Source organism: Staurois parvus, unplaced genomic scaffold (genome assembly GCF_062004578.1).
Source record: "Staurois parvus isolate SC_StPar_1 unplaced genomic scaffold, SC_StPar_1.0 ptg000022l, whole genome shotgun sequence".
NCBI classification, from domain to species: domain Eukaryota; kingdom Metazoa; phylum Chordata; class Amphibia; order Anura; family Ranidae; genus Staurois; species Staurois parvus.
The window spans coordinates 8,983,127-9,001,019 of record NW_028317818.1 but is presented as its reverse complement, the minus strand read 5'-3'; the positions used below and the strand labels follow the sequence as shown (position 1 = coordinate 9,001,019).

At 41.5% G+C, this 17,893-nt stretch overlaps 1 protein-coding gene and 1 pseudogene across 2 annotated transcripts in view; one reads left to right on the top strand and one right to left on the bottom strand.

Moving 5' to 3' along the window:
• Positions 1-17,893, bottom strand: part of ABAT (4-aminobutyrate aminotransferase) — a 209,604-nt gene that overhangs the window by 51,435 nt on the left and 140,276 nt on the right. For both annotated transcript variants that reach the window (XM_089692117.1, XM_089692112.1), the window contains exon 6: positions 10,927-10,976. In XM_089692117.1, coding sequence (XP_089548243.1) covers positions 10,927-10,976 — 50 coding nt within the window. The remainder of the gene's footprint in view (positions 1-10,926; positions 10,977-17,893) is intronic.
• On the top strand, positions 449-6,505 carry LOC149472196 (uncharacterized; annotated as a pseudogene).

The window sequence follows — 17,893 nt, the reverse complement described above, 5'->3', positions numbered from 1 at the left end:
TTATTGTGCCTTCCAGCCAATATCCCGCTTCTCCGTCCTGCTGCCATCTACATCTTCGCAACTGACCTTTGGCTTTGTTACTGACTATGATTTTGCCTCATCCTAATCTACTACGATTTGTGACCGACCCTTGGCTTGTGACTGACTCCGCTTTTGTCTGATCCCTTAACTGTTTGATCCGCTGCTGGTTTCCAGCTTGTTCATTCCCTGGTGGGGTGATCCTGAGATCTGCGACCTGGTATTAACACGCAGCCAAATCCATTTCCACCATTAGGAGCTCTGGGGCAAACCGGTAAATACTTAGACCCCGCACCTCAGGGGAGCCGGAGTCTTTCCCAGGGTGATCTGCTGGTGAACCTACCCTGCTGGTTTCAGGTAAGCCTTACACTGCTGTAGCAACTGGTCTCTGAACCTGACCCAGACTGTGATAGAATAATCTGGCCTAAGCATGGAGACCGCTATTGAAAACATTCAGCAGCAAATTGCTGAGCTGCAGAAATTCGAGGTTACCTATCAAGAAAAAGTTGCCAAATTAGAAAGCATTGTGGATAGGCAACAGGGAGAAATTCAGGCTCTGCAGAGTCAACTGCTGAACCGAGATGATACTAGCTCACATATGCCCCAGCCCAAACCATCTAAGTTTAATGGTGACCGCCGCCACTACAGGGGTTTCCTTAATCAATGTTGCATATATTTCCAAATGTACCCTGCTGCATTTCCTTCAGAGAAAAAGAAGGTAATGTTTATTATTGGGCTTCTGACTGGGGAAGCTCTAGCTTGGGCCTCCCCTTATATAGAGCAAAACCATGGCATGTTGAATGATTTTGATACCTTTTTGAACGCAATGAATCAGGTTTTTGATGATCCAAACCGTTGTGCTACTGCTGAAGCAAAATTGCATACTCTGAGGCAAGGAAGACGCTCGGTCGCTGAATACACAGCCGAGTTCAGAAGCTGGATCGCAGATACCACTTGCAACCCTGCAGCACAAAAAAGCCAGTTCCGCCAAGGGCTTTCTGAACAGGTAAAGGATGAGCTTGCCAGAGTAGATATACCTAATGATCTTGAGGAATTCATCGAATTGTGTATCCGAATTGATCAAAGACTTACAGAAAGGAGGAAGGAGAGGCTGGGAATGTTTGGAAATAATAAGGGCATGCATCTCTCTGCTAGTCCATTTGTTCAGCAGGATTCAAGAGTCTCTCTGGGTTCTAACACTCCTGAGCCTATGCAGGTCGATGCTATCAAGAGATCCATTTCCATTCAGGAGAAAGAGAGAAGACATTCAGAGAATTTATGTCTATATTGTGGGGATTCTGGTCATTATGCAATTATTGTCCTAACAAAGTTAGAAGAACAATTGCTGTGACTAATGTGATTGCGCCTGAACAAATAAACTCTATAAGTCAGTCTGTCTCCCCACTGATTCCTGAAGAGAATAAAGTGAACTCACTACTCTTACATTTGGTTATCCCCATTAAACTTGTATCTGAGGGCTGTGAAATCTCCTGCTCAGCTATGCTGGACTCCGGGGCTGGGGGGAACTTTATGGATATAGAGTTTGCCAACAACAATAATATTCAAGCAAGAAATACGTATACCCCTATTGATATGGAGACAGTTGATGGGTCACTCTTATCTTCAGGATCGGTTACCCATTAAACAGTTCCCCTGGTACTGTTGTTTGGGGCTAACCATTGTGAGACCATCAGCTTTCAGCTGATTGCGTCACCCAAGTTTCCCATAATCCTGGGCATTCTTTGGTTCTCCACTCACAATCCTTCCATCAACTGGGGAGCACAGACTATAGATTTTATGTGCCCCCATTGTGAAAAATATTGCAAAAAACCTTGCCAACCAAGTTCGTCATCGACCAAGGAAGCGCAAAGTGATATAGGGGCTATCCAGTCATATGACAATTTGCCCCCACATTACCATGAGTTCCGGTATGTCTGTGACAAGAAAAATGCAGATCAATTACCCCCTCATCGCCCATATGATTGCCCCATTGAGCTGCTCCCATGGGCAGAAATACCTTTTGGCCGCCTTTTCAATCTGTCGGAACCTGAATTAAAAGTAATCAGGGTGTGGATCGATGAGAATTTGGAGAAGGGCTTTATTAGACACTCAACAGTTGCCCAGCCCTGTTCTTTGTTGAAAAGAAAGACTCCACCTTGCGTCCATGCATTGACTACAGAGACATGAATAAAATCACTATTAAAAACCGCTATCCATTACCCTTGATCTCTGAAATGTTGGAAAGACTTTGTTCTGCCAAGATCTTTATAAAACTTGATTTACGAGGGGCATATGTCTGCATTCGTCAAGGAGACGAATGGAAAACCGCCTTCAGAACCAGGTATGGGCATTTCGAGTCCTTGGTGATGTCGTTTGGACTTTGCAATGCCCCTGCAACGTTTCAGCATTTTATCAACAATGTTTTTCATGATCTGCTGGATCAATTTGTAATTGCCTATCGAGAAGATCAAAGCAGTGGTAGATTGGTCAGCACCTGGAAATGTTAAGGAGATTCAACGTTTTGTCGGGTTTGCCAATTTCTACAGGAAATTTATAAGAAACTTTTCTAGAGTGATAGCTCCAATCACACAGCTGACAAAGAAAGGGGTACCCTTCATGTGGACCTCTGAGCCACAGGCTGCATTTGAAAAGCTGAAAACTCTTTTCACTTCTGCACCAATTTTGGTACATCCCGATCCTGAACTACCCTTTATAGTAGAAGTGGATGCTTCCAATTCTGCCGTAGGAGCTATCCTGTCTCAGCGAAGTGATGAAAAGATGCAGCTTCATCCTTGTGCCTACTTTTCTCGTTTGATGTCCTCACCCGAAAAGAATTACGACATTGGGAATAAAGAACTACTGGCTATTAAGGAAGCCTTTTCTGAATGGAGGCATCTGCTAGAAGGGGCTAACCACCCTGTAACTGTTCTCACTGACCATAAGAATCTGGAATTCATTCGCTTGGCCAAGAGATTGTCTTCTAGACAAGCATGTTGGTCATTACTCTTTTCTAGATTCAATTTTATCATATCATATCGACCTGGATAGAGGAATGGTAAAGCCGATGCCTTATCAAAGGATGCTGTCTGAGCCTCCCCAGGAGGGCAACTCTGAGTTTTCAATCCTAACGCAAAAGAACTTCCTAGGGGCCACAAGTGCAAATACATTCTTGAGTCTTCTCAAAGAGGGGTATGAGAATGACCCACTTCTCAGTGATCCTCCTAGGGACATTAACCTTGAGTACAAGAATGGCTTTTGGACTCTAGCACATCGTCTCTATGTACCTGAGTCAGCTCGGGTGGAAGTCCTTAAATTAGTTCATGACTCCAAACTGGCGGGACATTTTGGGATTTCAAAAACAGATGACCTTCTGTCACGTTCCTTCTGGTGGCCTAGTTACAAGAAAGATATCAAACGCTATGTGGCCTCTTGTCTGACGTGCGCACATCATAAGACACCCCGAGCTTCTCCTTTGGGGTTACTTCAGCCACTTCCTGTTCCATCAAGACCTTGGGGGTCAATTTATATGGACTTTGTAGTCAAATTACCTCCCTCAAAAGAAATGACCACTATCTTGGTAGTCGTCGACCGCCTTACTAAAATGTCTCATTTTATACCCGTTAAGGGAGTACCTTCTGCTGAACAAACTGCGGAGTTGATGGTTCGAGATGCTTTTAAATTACATGGAATTCCTGATGATGTGGTATCTGATAGAGGAGTACAGTTTTACATCAAAATTTTGGAAAAGCTTTTGTTCAGCTTTAGGGGTAACTGTTAACCTGTCCTCTGCTTTTCATCCACAGTCTAATGGTCAGACAGAGAGGACCAATCAAACTTTGGAACAGTACCTTCGGTGTTTTGTCAGTTATCTTCAGGATGACTGGGTGGACTATTTACCTACGGCAGAGTTAGCCTATAACAATGCTAAACATAGCTCCAAAGCCCCTTTTTCCTCAATACGGGGAATCATCCAGTTTTTATTCCTGATCTCCCTATCACAACTCAAATTCCTGCTGTTGCCAATAGATTAACTGCCTTGCAGGAGACTCAGGCGAAGTTGATCGAGACCTTGGGGGAGGCTCAGGAATGTTATAAAAGGGCTGCCGACAGACAAAGCAGATCACTTCCTACCTTTCATGTGGGTGACAATGTTTGACTATCTACTAAAAATCTGAAGGTTCATGTTCCATCTGCAAAGTTGGGCCAAACGTTTGTGGGACCTTTCCAGATTTCTGCTCAGATTAACCCAGTCACCTTTCGCCTAAAACTTCCTGACAGTATGAAGATTCACTCTGTTTTTCATGTATCACTTTTCAAACCATTTCATGAAAATCATTTCTCTGGAAGAATTCTTCCTCCTCTTCCACCTGTTGAGGTACAGGGTGAAGAAGAATATGTGGTGGGGAAGATTCTTGACTCTAGGATGTTTAGAGGAAAACTACAATATCTTGTCCTATGGGAAGGATATGGACAAGAGGAAAATTCTTGGGAGCCTGAGGAAAATGTCCATGCTCCTAGATTAACAAGAGAATTTCACCAGAGGTTTCCCCACAAGCCTGGTCCCAAGACGTCCAGGGGATGTCCTGTGAGGAGGGGAGTACTGTCAGAGCCTGGGATCAAACCTGGGCCTTCTGCAGTGAGAGGCAATGTTTCTTCTCACTGAGCTACCTGGGATGCTGGACTATACTCTGCCTGATCTATTGGAAAATCCTGCCTTGTGCCTTGTTTTCTCTTGAACCTTGAACTCCTTGCTCCTCCCATGAACTTCCTATAAAAGCCATGTCCATGCACTTCCTCCTTGCCAGATTATTGTGCCTTCCAGCCAATATCCTGCTTCTCTGTCCTGCTGCCGTCTACATCTTCGCTACCGACCTTTGGCTTTGTTACTGACTACGATTTTGCCTCATCCTAATCGACTAGGATTTGTGACCGACCCTTGGCTTGTGACTGACTCCGCTTTTGTCTGATCCCTTAACTGTTTGATCTGCTATTGGTTTCCAGCTTGTTCATTCCCTGGGGGGGGGTGATCCTGAGATCTGCGACCTAGTATTAACACGCAGCCAAATCCATCTCCACCATTAGAAGCTCTGGGGAAAACCAGTTAATACTTAGACCCCGCACCTCAGGTGAGCCTGCGTCATTCCCAGGGTGATCCCCTGGTGTACCTACCCTGCTGGTTTCAGGTAAGCCTTACACTGCTGTAGCAACTAGTCTCTGAACCTGACCCAGACTGTGACACACTTTAAGGGATTTTTCTCACTTCCCATTTTAGCTATGGAACAGAAAAGGAAGAGAAATCGCCCCAATGTGACACAGATGGCAAAAAAAAGCTTTCCTTCTATCCAAAAAGTTCTACTTTAGGCAGAAACCATGTGATCATGTGACCAGATTTCTAGACCTATGGTTTCTAGTGAGTAGCACTGGAGTGAACATGGAACAATATTTGCTATAGGAAAAACATTTCAAGAAGTCTGGTGCTCTTAATATTTTCATTACAAATAGTAAGATGACATCAGGATAACTGTATATATATATGCACACTAATAAAGTGCACTTTGTTTTTTTGCTCTGTAAATAGGGGGATCGTGCATATGGGAGTTGCATGGCTGACAGAAAAACTGGAACAGTTTATACCACACGCAAAACAATGGAAGGACACTTCTTGAAATGTACCAGAGCAGGACAGAGGGATGGAAGTACAATGTCCTGGTAAAGGTGAGGGAAAGACATCACCTCAGGGAGAAAGAGTTTCCCATTCCTTAAGACAATCTTATTGAAGTGATGATATCAAGGAAAACAATCTTTAAGATGAGAGTGGACAGATCCATCATAAGTTCAAAGGGTGGTTCTCATGGAGTCACAGGTGAATAGGCAAGTCTATCTTGAAACAGAAAACAAACAATCACTGTCAAACAGTACCCTAGGCTAGAAGATGATCCAGACCAGACTGGCGGAAAGATACAATATATATCCAATGGAGTGCTTCCTGGAATAACGCTTCCTTGCCTAGCATCATACAAAGTGTGCTTTCCAGGTGCAATGGTAGACCTTGAGAGAGCTAGATTGCCTAGCCTTCAAGAGCACAGGAATAATGAATTGGAATGGCCCCTATTTCTTAGGACTTGGGTATCAACAGCCATATTGTTAAATCCAGGGACCACCAAGCAGGGTGGTAACCCAGTTCTTGCTTATCTGGGAGAGCCCATAGAGAGCCTGCTAAGAGCCACATCCAGCTGGGCCAGATCACAGCAATGACAATCATAATGCCCACCATCTCATTTTTGTGCAGCAGATGAGGAAGAAGCAACAGAAGTGCAAAGCATGTAGTTTGTTGTTGGATCTGAAAGCCAGGAGATCCATATTTGAAGTTCTCCCACCTGTGACTGAGGACCTAAACACCTCCGGTTGGAGAGACCATTCTCCTAAATCCAGACACCCTGTCTACTTGAACCTTCAGTATGGAGTTTGGGAGGCAAGCCTCCTCTAGTGACCAAGTCCTCTACACCAATTGAGTGTCCCCAACTCCAGGACTGGATGCATGAGCCCACATGCCAACGACAACTTGGGCCTGGGTGAGTAAGAAGTCAGTAAATCCAGAGACTGTCTTTTTTTCCATACAAACATGTTGAGTTGCAATAGTCTAGAGTGAAATTGGGTGCAAGAGACTGCATCAAAAGGAAGCAACCATCAAGCCCAAAACCTTTATCCAAAAGCAGGGTTGGATAGCTCTCAGACTGCAAAGACCAAGCTTGGGATTGGAGAATCTGACTCTTTCGGTAGAAAATCCCTAGACTGGGTAGTATCTAGAAGGAGTTCTATATATTCTAAGCAGTGAGTTGGTTCCACTTCTGGAGGTTCAAGATCCAAACAAAACACTGTAGAGATGGAACAGATTATTGGACATTGACTGACAACAGTCAGTGTCAACTAGATTCTACCTGGCCATTCACATATTCCACTATGGGGATGTCCTGTGAGTGAATCAAGGCTAGTACAGGGGCTAGCATCTTGTAAAAATCCAAGACAGGTGACAGGCCAAAGAGAAGGGCAATGAACAGATAATGCAGCAAAATTACAGCAAAAAGCAGGTAGTGTTGATGCGTGGAAAGATGGAGGCATGTATGTAGGGGGCTGTTCTTGAGGATAGGTGGATGGCACTTCCTCCATGTTCCCCTCCTTGTTGGGCGCTAAGTGGGAGTCACATAACTGAACAACCCCGGGGTGAGTTCTTCTGGGCTATGCTAGGCATCTTAGGGTCGCTCACCTTGTATATGGGGTACCTTTAGTGTGCTGTACTCATCAATGCCCCGGGACAAGACAGGGGGTTGCTTTCAAGGATAACTCAACCTTAAAGGACCCCCAACTCAAAGATGGCCTTACACTGTGTACAGTGAACCTCTGTTAACTCTCATCCCCATGTCCATATACACCACTGATGTAGCTTGTAGCATGCTGAGCCGATGCCCACTCCACCTGTCCAGCGTATCTCCACTACTTCACTCCGAGTAACGAAATGGAGTCCCACTGTGCGCCTAGCACAGACTCCACATGTGCACTACATTAACCCCCCTGGTGGTATTCCCGAGTGTAACTTGGGGTTAAGTTTCAGTACCAGAAGTGGTAACCCTGAGCTACACTCAGGATTACACTGCAGTGTTGCTCTGGGATCCCTGGATCACTTACCTTGTCCCACGCTGTCCTCCCGCTGCATCCCCAGCCATGTCCTCCGGCCGATGCCGGCATCCGTCTTCCGGGTTCCGTTCCCTGCGAGCATTGGGACGTACGGGGGACGGAACCGGCAGGAGATTCAAAAATGTACAAATTTTACATACACATAATACACTAAACTTTGATAGTATTACATTACTGCAACAAACCATTTCACATACATTTTGTCCCGAGTGCTTTGACCAGTGCCCTGCCTGCATTTTTACCGTTCTTTCTGCCTGGAAACTGAGAAACGTTCATGGCATCCAAAAAGCGTCCCTTCAGGTCAAAAGCAGTTTTAGACCGGCAAGAGAACAGTAATAGTAAATTAGAACCACTTACAGAAGGGAAATTCGTCATCAGACACTGAAAACGATTCTGCGACTGAGCTCAGTGATGTGCGAACTTGGCGCTCTATTTCAAATTTCAGTGTTTTTGGTTTGATTACATTATTGCATAAAATGTATTATTTTTTAAGATTATTTATTATATTATAATGTATGATTGAGTGTTTCAAATGTTAGCATACTCAGGATGTTTACTAGGCTCTTGTTCAGACAGATATCAGTGAGTTATTCCTAAGAATTCCAGGCCTGCAATAAAAAACATATTTCCATTGAAAACAAACTTTGAGCACAGAAATACTGACATAATCAGACCACTAGGGAGGTTAATACTCCCTCTTTTGTACCTGTGCACAGGTTGGGAACCTCTGAGTGCTGATCTGCTCCCATTGCTATGGGAGACAGACAGCCAAGGCAGATAATGCTGAAAAAAACTCCCTTGCTGCAAGAGGATGGCTCACTTTTAAAAAGTACAAGCTTCATGACAGGCTGCTGGCTAGAACTTCGTTACCCTTGATAACCACTCACTGTAATCCACACTACATTAACTCTTGCAGAGCTGTCTTTGTACCCCATGGACCAGAAACATTTAAGCCCCGTACACACAATGAGAATATCGGACAAACAACCGTCCGTTTTTTTTTGCATGCTAGTCTCATATCAAAAGTGACGGGGTTACTAAAGTTAAAAAAATTCTTAAAACACAGAATAAAAAGTTGGAAGTGATGTAATGTATTTGTATTGTATTTTGGATGAAAACTGTATGGATTAAATTAAAATCGTACGATCTGGTATCTTACGAGAAAAAAGCCATTGTTCTAGTTTTTAGAGACTCGTAATCACTTGTCTTGGTACCACTGGATTGGATAAGGACAATGTGGTGCCTATATTTAAAAAGGGATAAAAGTCCTACAGATCTGTAAGTTTAACCTTCTATAGCTGGGAAGATAACCGAGTGTCTAATAAAGACCACATATAAGAGTTTTTGCTTGAAAACAATATTTTATGCAAAAGTCAGCATGAATTCAAGAAATACAGAAGCTGTCAAACAAATCTTTTATTTATGAAAAAGCATGCAAAAAAATTAGACAGAGGAGGGACTATGGATATAGAATACTTATTATACAGGATTTATATAGCGCCAACAGTTTGCTCAGTGCTTTACAATATAAAAGGAGACAATACAGCAACGATACAGTTCAATACAAGAGGGTTAGGAGGGCCCTGCTTCTTGCAGCTTAATATCTAAGAATACTTGTATTTTGAAAAACGCTTGACACAGTTCCCTACTCTTTAACCATTTATAAGTGACAGAGTTTGGATTAGGAGTACCATTTTGGTGTTTGCATATGGCACCTATGCAGTGGAATAATGTCCTTACAAGATTTCTGAATTTACAAGATGACCTTAATACAATATTTAATTAGGCAAGTATGTGCCAAATGAGGATTAATGTTGATAAATGTAAAGTTTTGCACTTAGGGGCTAAAACATGCATGCAGAATACATTCTTGGAGGAGAACAGCTGGTGGAGTCAATGGATGAGAAGGATATGGGTGCTATGGTAAACCATAGACTCAATAATAGTATGTAATGCCAAGATGTATTTACTAAAGATAGCAAAATATTTTTTGTATTAAAAGAGGTATAGGATCTAGAGAGAGAGATAATTTTGCCCCTGTACAAATCATTAATAAGGCCTCAGTTGAGCACCAGTTCACAAAAAAGGATATCAGAGAACTGGAGAAAGTGCAGAGAATAGCAACCAAACTGAAAAGAGGCATGGAGGAGCTCAGCTATAAGAAAAGATTGCCTGAACTGAATTTATTATCTCTTGAGAGGACAAAAGGCACTTTTTACATCTCGAGGAAAAGAGACTTATCCTCTATATAAGGAAATGCTTCTTTATAGTAAGAGCTGTGAAAATGTGATGCAGACTCCCCCAAGAACAAGGAAAGATTGTTTTCCTCTGCTGGAGTGAATAAGATCATGCTTTATTGTTTTTTGTTTCTGCCTTCTTCTGGAGTCAACTGTGGGTATAGGATTGTGGAGGTATTTCTATTTGTTTGTTTTTTTTCTATTGGTTGAATTAGATGGTCTTTTTTTTTCAACCTGAATGTGTAACTATGAGATGACATCACAGTGTATTTTCAGCTCTGAATGTTGTCAGGCACTCCTACTTCATTTCTAATGGATTACAAAGAACACAGATCTTTGTACCTTTCATTTGCATAACCTCTTATGCTCTGGCAGAATACATTGGAGTTATCAATTCATATGATTAACAAGTTTTTTGCACTTTTCAAACAGATAACAAAAAACCTTTAATGGTATATTTAACAGACCAAAAGGGAACAAATAAGGGAAGATTTTTAGGGTTTACATACACTTTAATACATGAACCTTTTAAAAGAAAACTCTGAAAGTGATGCCAAAAAAGAATACATTATGCATGCATGCTCTAAAGGGCTGCATGAGGAGTACCACTGAGATCCATTAATGATCTACACAATCTAATAACTTATTCTATGTGAGCAGTCAAGGTGGGTGCCAGCCTCCCCAATTATCAGCATCTGTACATTCACCTTGGCTGCTCACACACAAAGAAGCCAAATGGGTGTAGTGCATTCTAATATTGTAGTTTAATGGTAAGCAATTTGCCCTTCCCCAATGCCTGCATGGTTTACGCCTTGCCATTATTTCTGAGCAAATAGTCCACAAAGGTAAAAACTCAAAACCAAGCATATATATATATATATTTCTATATATTTTGTACAAACATTATTTATGTGCTGTACATTTTTTAAGTGCTTTATTTTACACAGGTATGGCATAGCTGACATTTATTTCCACTTACCAAATTCTGTGGCTGTTGTAGAATTTTTATTAGGGCTGGGTGATTATAACCTGAAACATATAATATACAAGTAAATATATGAAATACAAGTCATAAGCAGATATACAGTCCAGAGGAGAGAAAAAGTGATGTCAGGAAATTGGAGAAGACACAAACACCCTGTAAGTAATATGGCTCATAAATCACTGTAGTGAAACGCTGATAAGGGCAAGCCTGTAGAAATAGAACTGAAACCTAGCCGACTGCATCATTCTGGATCAAATTCTATTTTTATTACAAAGAAAAGGAATAAGTAAGCATTATTACTGAAGTGAATCAATCACAAAAAGCTCTATTATAACAAAAATTCTAGTATATAGACACAAAGTACTTATTTTTACTTCCTCTGTTTCTTGACATTCAGCCAATGTTAAACTCAGCTAATTCTGGTGACCATCCACAAGGAAGAAAATAAAATCCTGTTCTATTACTTTGATATTTTAAAACACCAAATGAAGGTTTTAGAACTGGAATGCAGCCTAGCAGCATACACAGTGCAATAATAAATCTGCTCTTATTTTTAATAACTAAGCGTTGTAGCAAGGGTACAATACCATATGCTAGATGCACTATAGTCGGTGATAAGAAAACAAAATAGTTAAAAAAATTATAAATATATTTATTGCTATATATGCAGCCTGACTGAGGCTTCAATTAAGCTTTAAGAGTAAAAATGGATACCAATATGGGAATTGTACATTTGCAAATACCTTTTCTGAACTAAATGCAAAGCTTAAAGTAATACTAAACACACACTGTTTAATTTACATTATCCCTTCTCTTTCTGTATGTGGTTGATGGCACAAATTATTTCAATAAAAAAAAATCTAAGTACTTATTTCCTAATTGATATACAGCTAGCATATGACCCAGCTCTTTCCCAGCCTGTCTGCATGGAAATATAAGCAGGAGGAGCTTCTAATCCTGCTGGTCACATGTTCATAAAAAATAAATAAATAAATAAATAAATAAAAAACAGCCTTTGTGATAGAGTATAGAAATAGATATCAATAAATGGTTTTAAATCGTCATACAGATATATATTTAAAATAAAATCTTTGGATTTCTGCCAGTCACAGGCTGTGTCACGCCCCTCCAGCTTATGTCTTAGAATAACAGGGAGGTAAAGCCTCCATCAAACAAGATATAATATCCCACCCCTATTGTGTTTAACTGGTTAGAAGGCATGGTGGAGGAGAGGATAGACAGTGGGCTGTCATTTACCACTGTATATACGCCCACGTGTGACTCTGTAGTCACTTGGGCTACTCAGATGTGATCAAGGAGGAAATGCTCAGTATGCAAACACATTGAAAACTGAGCATGTGCAGTAGCTGCCAACACTGCTCTGCAAAATCTCCAACTGCACTGGGGACATGGACAGAATGGGGAGATAGAGAACAGTAGGATCAACAAGTTTTGGTCCAGAATACAGAAAACAAATCCCATAGTGATTGAGTGAATATGAACAGAGTGTAGTACAGACTTATTGATAGTTTTTATGTGAGGTTAGTGACAATTTAACTGTACCCTTAATGCAGTCCATGAAAATAATATCTATTCAGACAACCTTATAGTTCGGTGTACCTTTTTTATGATTGCTTTGCCACATTAAACTGATAAATCCTGTTAAAAAACAGACAAATGTCAGATTTCAGCCTAATGTAATAAGGCAGCGGTTTTCTAACTATCTCTCGTCTCTTGGCAGCAGTTTACAGTTATAGTAATTTGGAATCAGTCTTACCATCCTTTGGTAAGATGATGGCCAACTCTAAAGTGGTTGTTGTTGCCAAACCTGCAGACTGGTTTTGGTTAAGGTTTAAAAAAAAAAACAAAAAACTGGTTGTGGGTAAATGGTAAGCAGAGCCAGACCAACACACAGTTCTTTACATGTATAATAGTAGACAGTAAACAACCCCCTCTCCTGTTGTTTCTGCTGTTCACCCAAATTTAAAGTCCATGTCCAACCAAATTTCTTTTACATATAGTTACATAGTTAGTCAGATTGAAAAAAAAAAAGGAAAACACATCCATCTAGTTCGGGTGTCGGCAACCCGCGGCTCCAGAGCCGCCTGCGGCTCTTTTTCATCTTTGCTGCAGCTCCGGAGCACACTGCCCACCAGGTGACAGGCAAGAGGGTTTCATTGGTCGGTAAGCCGCGGATCGCGAGCCACATGCGGCTCTTCTGTGTGCCGGGAGCCCGCTCCCCTCCCTCCTCTCGGGCGGCCGTCTCAAAAGTCAGGACTCTGCAGCGGCCTGGCGGACCTTTTAATCCGGCCCGCAGAGCGTGGAACATTGGCTGTCAGGATGTAGGCGGGGCAGCCAGGATGTAGGCGGGGCAGCGTGACGAACTCCTCTCCTCTCACAGTCCGCCCTGAAGACCGGAACGGCGCGGGAACACAGCGAGAGGAACGCGCGGAGCAAAGGTAAATGAATTGACACAGGGGGGACTTGGCTTACTACTTGGGGGGGGGGGAATAGTACTATGGGGGATGAAATACTATATGGGGGATGAATTACTATGGGGGATGAATTACTATATGGGGGGTGAATTACTATATGGGGGATGAATTACTATATGGGGGATGAATTACTATATGGGGGATGAATTACTATATGGGGGATGTATTTTCAGTTTTAAAAATGTGGCTCTCAAAATAAAAAGTATGCATTTGGAGTGCTGTCGATCTTCGGCTCCACATATGTATGTGAGCAGGTCTTCTCCAACACGAACTGTATTAAAAACAAACATCGATCACGCCTCACAGATGACAGCTTGCAAGCCTGTGTGAAAATGAAGGTGACGTCTTACAGCCCTGATGTGCAGACACTGTGCACTGAGGTTCAGGAGAAAAAATCCCATTAACCAGATAAATTAAATATTTTAATTAGCTATTAATGTGCAAAAATATATTTTACATTGTTAAGTGAAAAAGTTCTTTTTTTCTTCAGATTGACAGCTAACTGCACGATCCTGTATATAGCATTAAGGTAAGAAACAATATATGCAGTGTCGGATTTGTTTTAAATGTTGCAATGGTTTTGCGGCTCCCAGTCTTTTTTTTCCCTTCGGAAACGAGTCCAAGTGGCTCTTTATGTCTTAAAGGTTGCAGACCCCTGATCTAGTTCAACCAACAGAAATAAATAAGCAAAAAATCAAACAGAAAACTTCCGTATACATAATCCTCTAACCACTGATCCAGAGAAAGACAAAACATCCTATGAAACATGATCCAATTTGCTCCTGTGGCAGAAAAAAAATCCTTCTGGGTTCCCCAGGAGGTAATCGGATATTTCTTGGATTAACAATCATCTATTCCATATTTCCACAGCTCTAACAGTGAAGAATTATTTCTATATATGGAGGTTAAATCTCTTTTCCTCCATACAAAGTGTCCCTCCTTGATCCCTGTAACAACCTTAAAGGTGAAAAACTACACCAAGTTCATTATATGAACCACCCATGTATTTATACAGTACATGTTGATCATATCTCCCCATAATCACCTGTTCTCAAAACAGAATAAGTTCAGTTCTGCTAAACTTTCCTGATATCTGAGCTACTCAATGCTTATCAGTTTGGTTGCCCTTTTCGTTCTCCAGTTCTCTAATATCCTTTTGTGAACTAGTGTCCCAAACTGAACTGCATATTCCAGATGAGGCATTACTAATAATTTGTATGGGGCCAAAATTAGGTCTCTCTCTCTAGAGCAGCCTCTTTCAACCAGGGTGCCCATGCACCGTCGGGTGCCTTCAGGTCTCTTCAGGGGTGCCTTGGCAAAATGCCAAAAAATTTCCCAAAAACTGTATACAAGCCAGCAGGTGGATCAAGTCTGACTTTTAGCCACTTTTAGACTGGGGCTGCTGACCAATGTTGTTGGTTAGCTGGCTGGCAGGTTGAACAGGGTAGCCTTATTTATATTCATCTGCCTTTTAGTTACACAAAGCCACAGGTTTTCCTTGTGCACCATTACAACCTTCTAGCTGCCAGTATCCTAATATCCAATGATGTCATTGGTTGATAAGGAGCACATTGAGCTCCTGCACATCATCCTTGTTTGCCTCTCCCCTGCCACTATCTGCCAGCACTGGGGTCACATTAGCTGAGAGAGGGAGAGAAACCGAGGGAGAAGAATACTAGTCAGTACCAGTGTATGAAGGTGTATTTGCTTTGGAAGAATAAATCACCTCTAACGTTGAGTGTCCTATGTGTGTGGATGTTCCTGCAATATGTAAAGCTATTAAAATAGTTTTTTACATTTTAGAATGGGGTGCCTTGAGACTGTCAATAATTTTAAAGGGCGTCTCAGCTGAAAAAAAAAAAAGATGGAGAAACACTCCTCTACAGTCCATACCTCTTTTAATACAAGAAAGGGTTTTGCTATATTTAGAAAATGCATGCTATTTACCCCCCCCCCCCCAAAAAAAAAAAAAAAAAGAGGGAAAAGGGCATTTTATGACCTCTATATCATGCAGGTTATACAGTATAAAAAAGGTGAGCACATGAGCATAGCGGACTGGTACACATAAGGTAAATGGCTGGATTGAGCGGTGGTACAATTTGTGAATATGTGTATCAATGCAAATTAACAATTTGCCTCCAGCACGAGGGACATTTTGTGTATCACAGTTATGGACTTCATATGTTTTGAATTACATCACAACTGCAATTGAATTTGAGCACATAAGGTGAAGGTTTGATTGAGCTGTGGTGGATTTTGTTTAACAACACGAATTATCAATTTATCTGAAGCACGATGGACATTTTGTGTTTTACAGATATGGACAACAATTTTCTTGCACTGCATCACTGTTGCAATTAAATTTGCGTACATATGTGTTTTGGACTGGTTTTCTATAAAGGTAAGGTCACTATATGATTTAAGTGAAATGTTTACAGCAATGCAGTAATCAATCTTTGATGTATGTGAGAAATGCATTTATTGTTAGCTAGCTGTAATTGGTATCAAACACTTGAGGGCAGCGCAGGAGCACTTCTGCATAATATTGTGTTATCGGTGCACAGTCTGCCACATGAATACAATGGAGCAAAAGCTCCAGAACAAATACTGATGTAAGCGGGTTGCCCTTCTGGAAGCTCAAATTGAAGATTTGGAAGAGCAAATTGCAACAGTGAGCGGAGCAGGCAACCTTGAAAGGAGTCTTCTACTCACAGAGCAAATAGTTAAGGGTGCTGATGTGAAGGGTGGAGGGGTAAATCAGGACAGTCAAGCCTCCTGGCCAACATAGCATCAGCTTTATTAGCCTTGGTGTAGAACAATTGTTTTGTCCATGTATAATGTCATTCAGCCTTATCTGTTAGGCACATTAAAACTGAGTTCCACCCAAAAGTGGAAGTTCTTCTTTTCTGCCTCCTTCCCCCTCCAATGCCACAGTCGGCACCTTTTGGGGGAAGCAGGAACCTGGTTTTGATGGTATCCGCTCCCACTTCCGGCTCCATTCGCCACGGTGAATGGAGCCGGAAGTTCAGCACCCCCTGCAGATCTCTGGGACACTCCCAAAGTCCCAGAGGACTGCGGCCCATTGACAAAGTGCAGCATGCTTCATACAATGCGCAGTAGGAAACTGGTGCTGAACCTGCAAGGCTTCGTTGCCAGTTTCCCTTAGTCAAGATGGCAGCGCCAGCAAATGACAGCCGATTGAAGATTTGACTCAGAGTGAGGACTGCACTGGATGCATGTGTTTGTAGCTGCTGACTTTTAATTTTTTTTTGGGAGGAGGCAGGGGTTGGAACTGTGCTTTAAGATAACTGCAAGTTTTTTCAACATGTTTAAGATTGGCACTGGTAGGGAGATCCTTAAATTCTGTAGATGTGTATGCTAGTTTAAATCCAATTTCAATTTTCTTGCTGAGACCCTTGACGGATCAGTTTTCCCCGAACTACCGATTCATAGGCTGCACAGAGTGTGCAGGCAGAATTTATCGAACCTGCTTTAGTACAGAAATCTTCCTTGGTTTTAATATGAATGTTCTTAACAATGGAGGTGAGAAACAAATAACATTGTGGGACCAGGAGTTTGCTTGGGGTTCATAACTTGTCATCTGCAAAGACCGAAACAGTATTTTTCATCCTAGACCGTATGTCATTTATAAATATATTAAAAAGTAAGGGTCCCAACACTGAACCTTGGGGTACACCACCGACAACCCTAGACCATTCAGAGTATGAATCATTAACCACTATTCTTTGAATATGATCTTTTAGCCAGTTTTCTATCCATTTACATACAGATTTTTCCAAGCCTGTAGACTTTACCTTACACATTATCTGTGTGTGGGGAAGTGTGTCAAACACTTTTGCAAAATCCAAGTATACCACGTCCACCTCTCTCCAAGGTTTTACTCACCTTCTCATAAAAAGAAATCAGATTTGTTTGACAACTTCTGTCTTTCATGAATCCTTGCTGTCTGTTGCTTAATATATTTTTTCTAGCAAGAACTCATCTATGTGGTCTTTTATTAAACTCTCCAGCATCTTCCCAACTCTAGAAGTTAAACTAACAGCTCTATAATTACTTGGTAAAGATTTTGAAGTAATTATAGATCTGTTAGTTTAACTTCTAGAGTTGGGAAGATGTTTGTTTTTTTTTGGATCACATTATATTTTGGGACTATCACTATTAAGTTGGTACCAGAGACTTTATGTTGCATAATTACTATATGGGTATTAATTGATAATAATTAGGAGCGCGACATTAATTTAAAAATATATTTTATGGTACAGGGCACGACACTGGATATTTTGGAGGAACCTGGTAGGAGTGCAAAAGTTAGAGGAGCTATGAGGGCTTATTTAGACATAAAAACCTGGCTAACAGGTAAAAAATCTGGTTATACAAGAGGGTCTTTGAAGGCCAGGTGTTTGCCATAACAACATTACAGGGTGGGAAGCAAGTTATTCTCATCC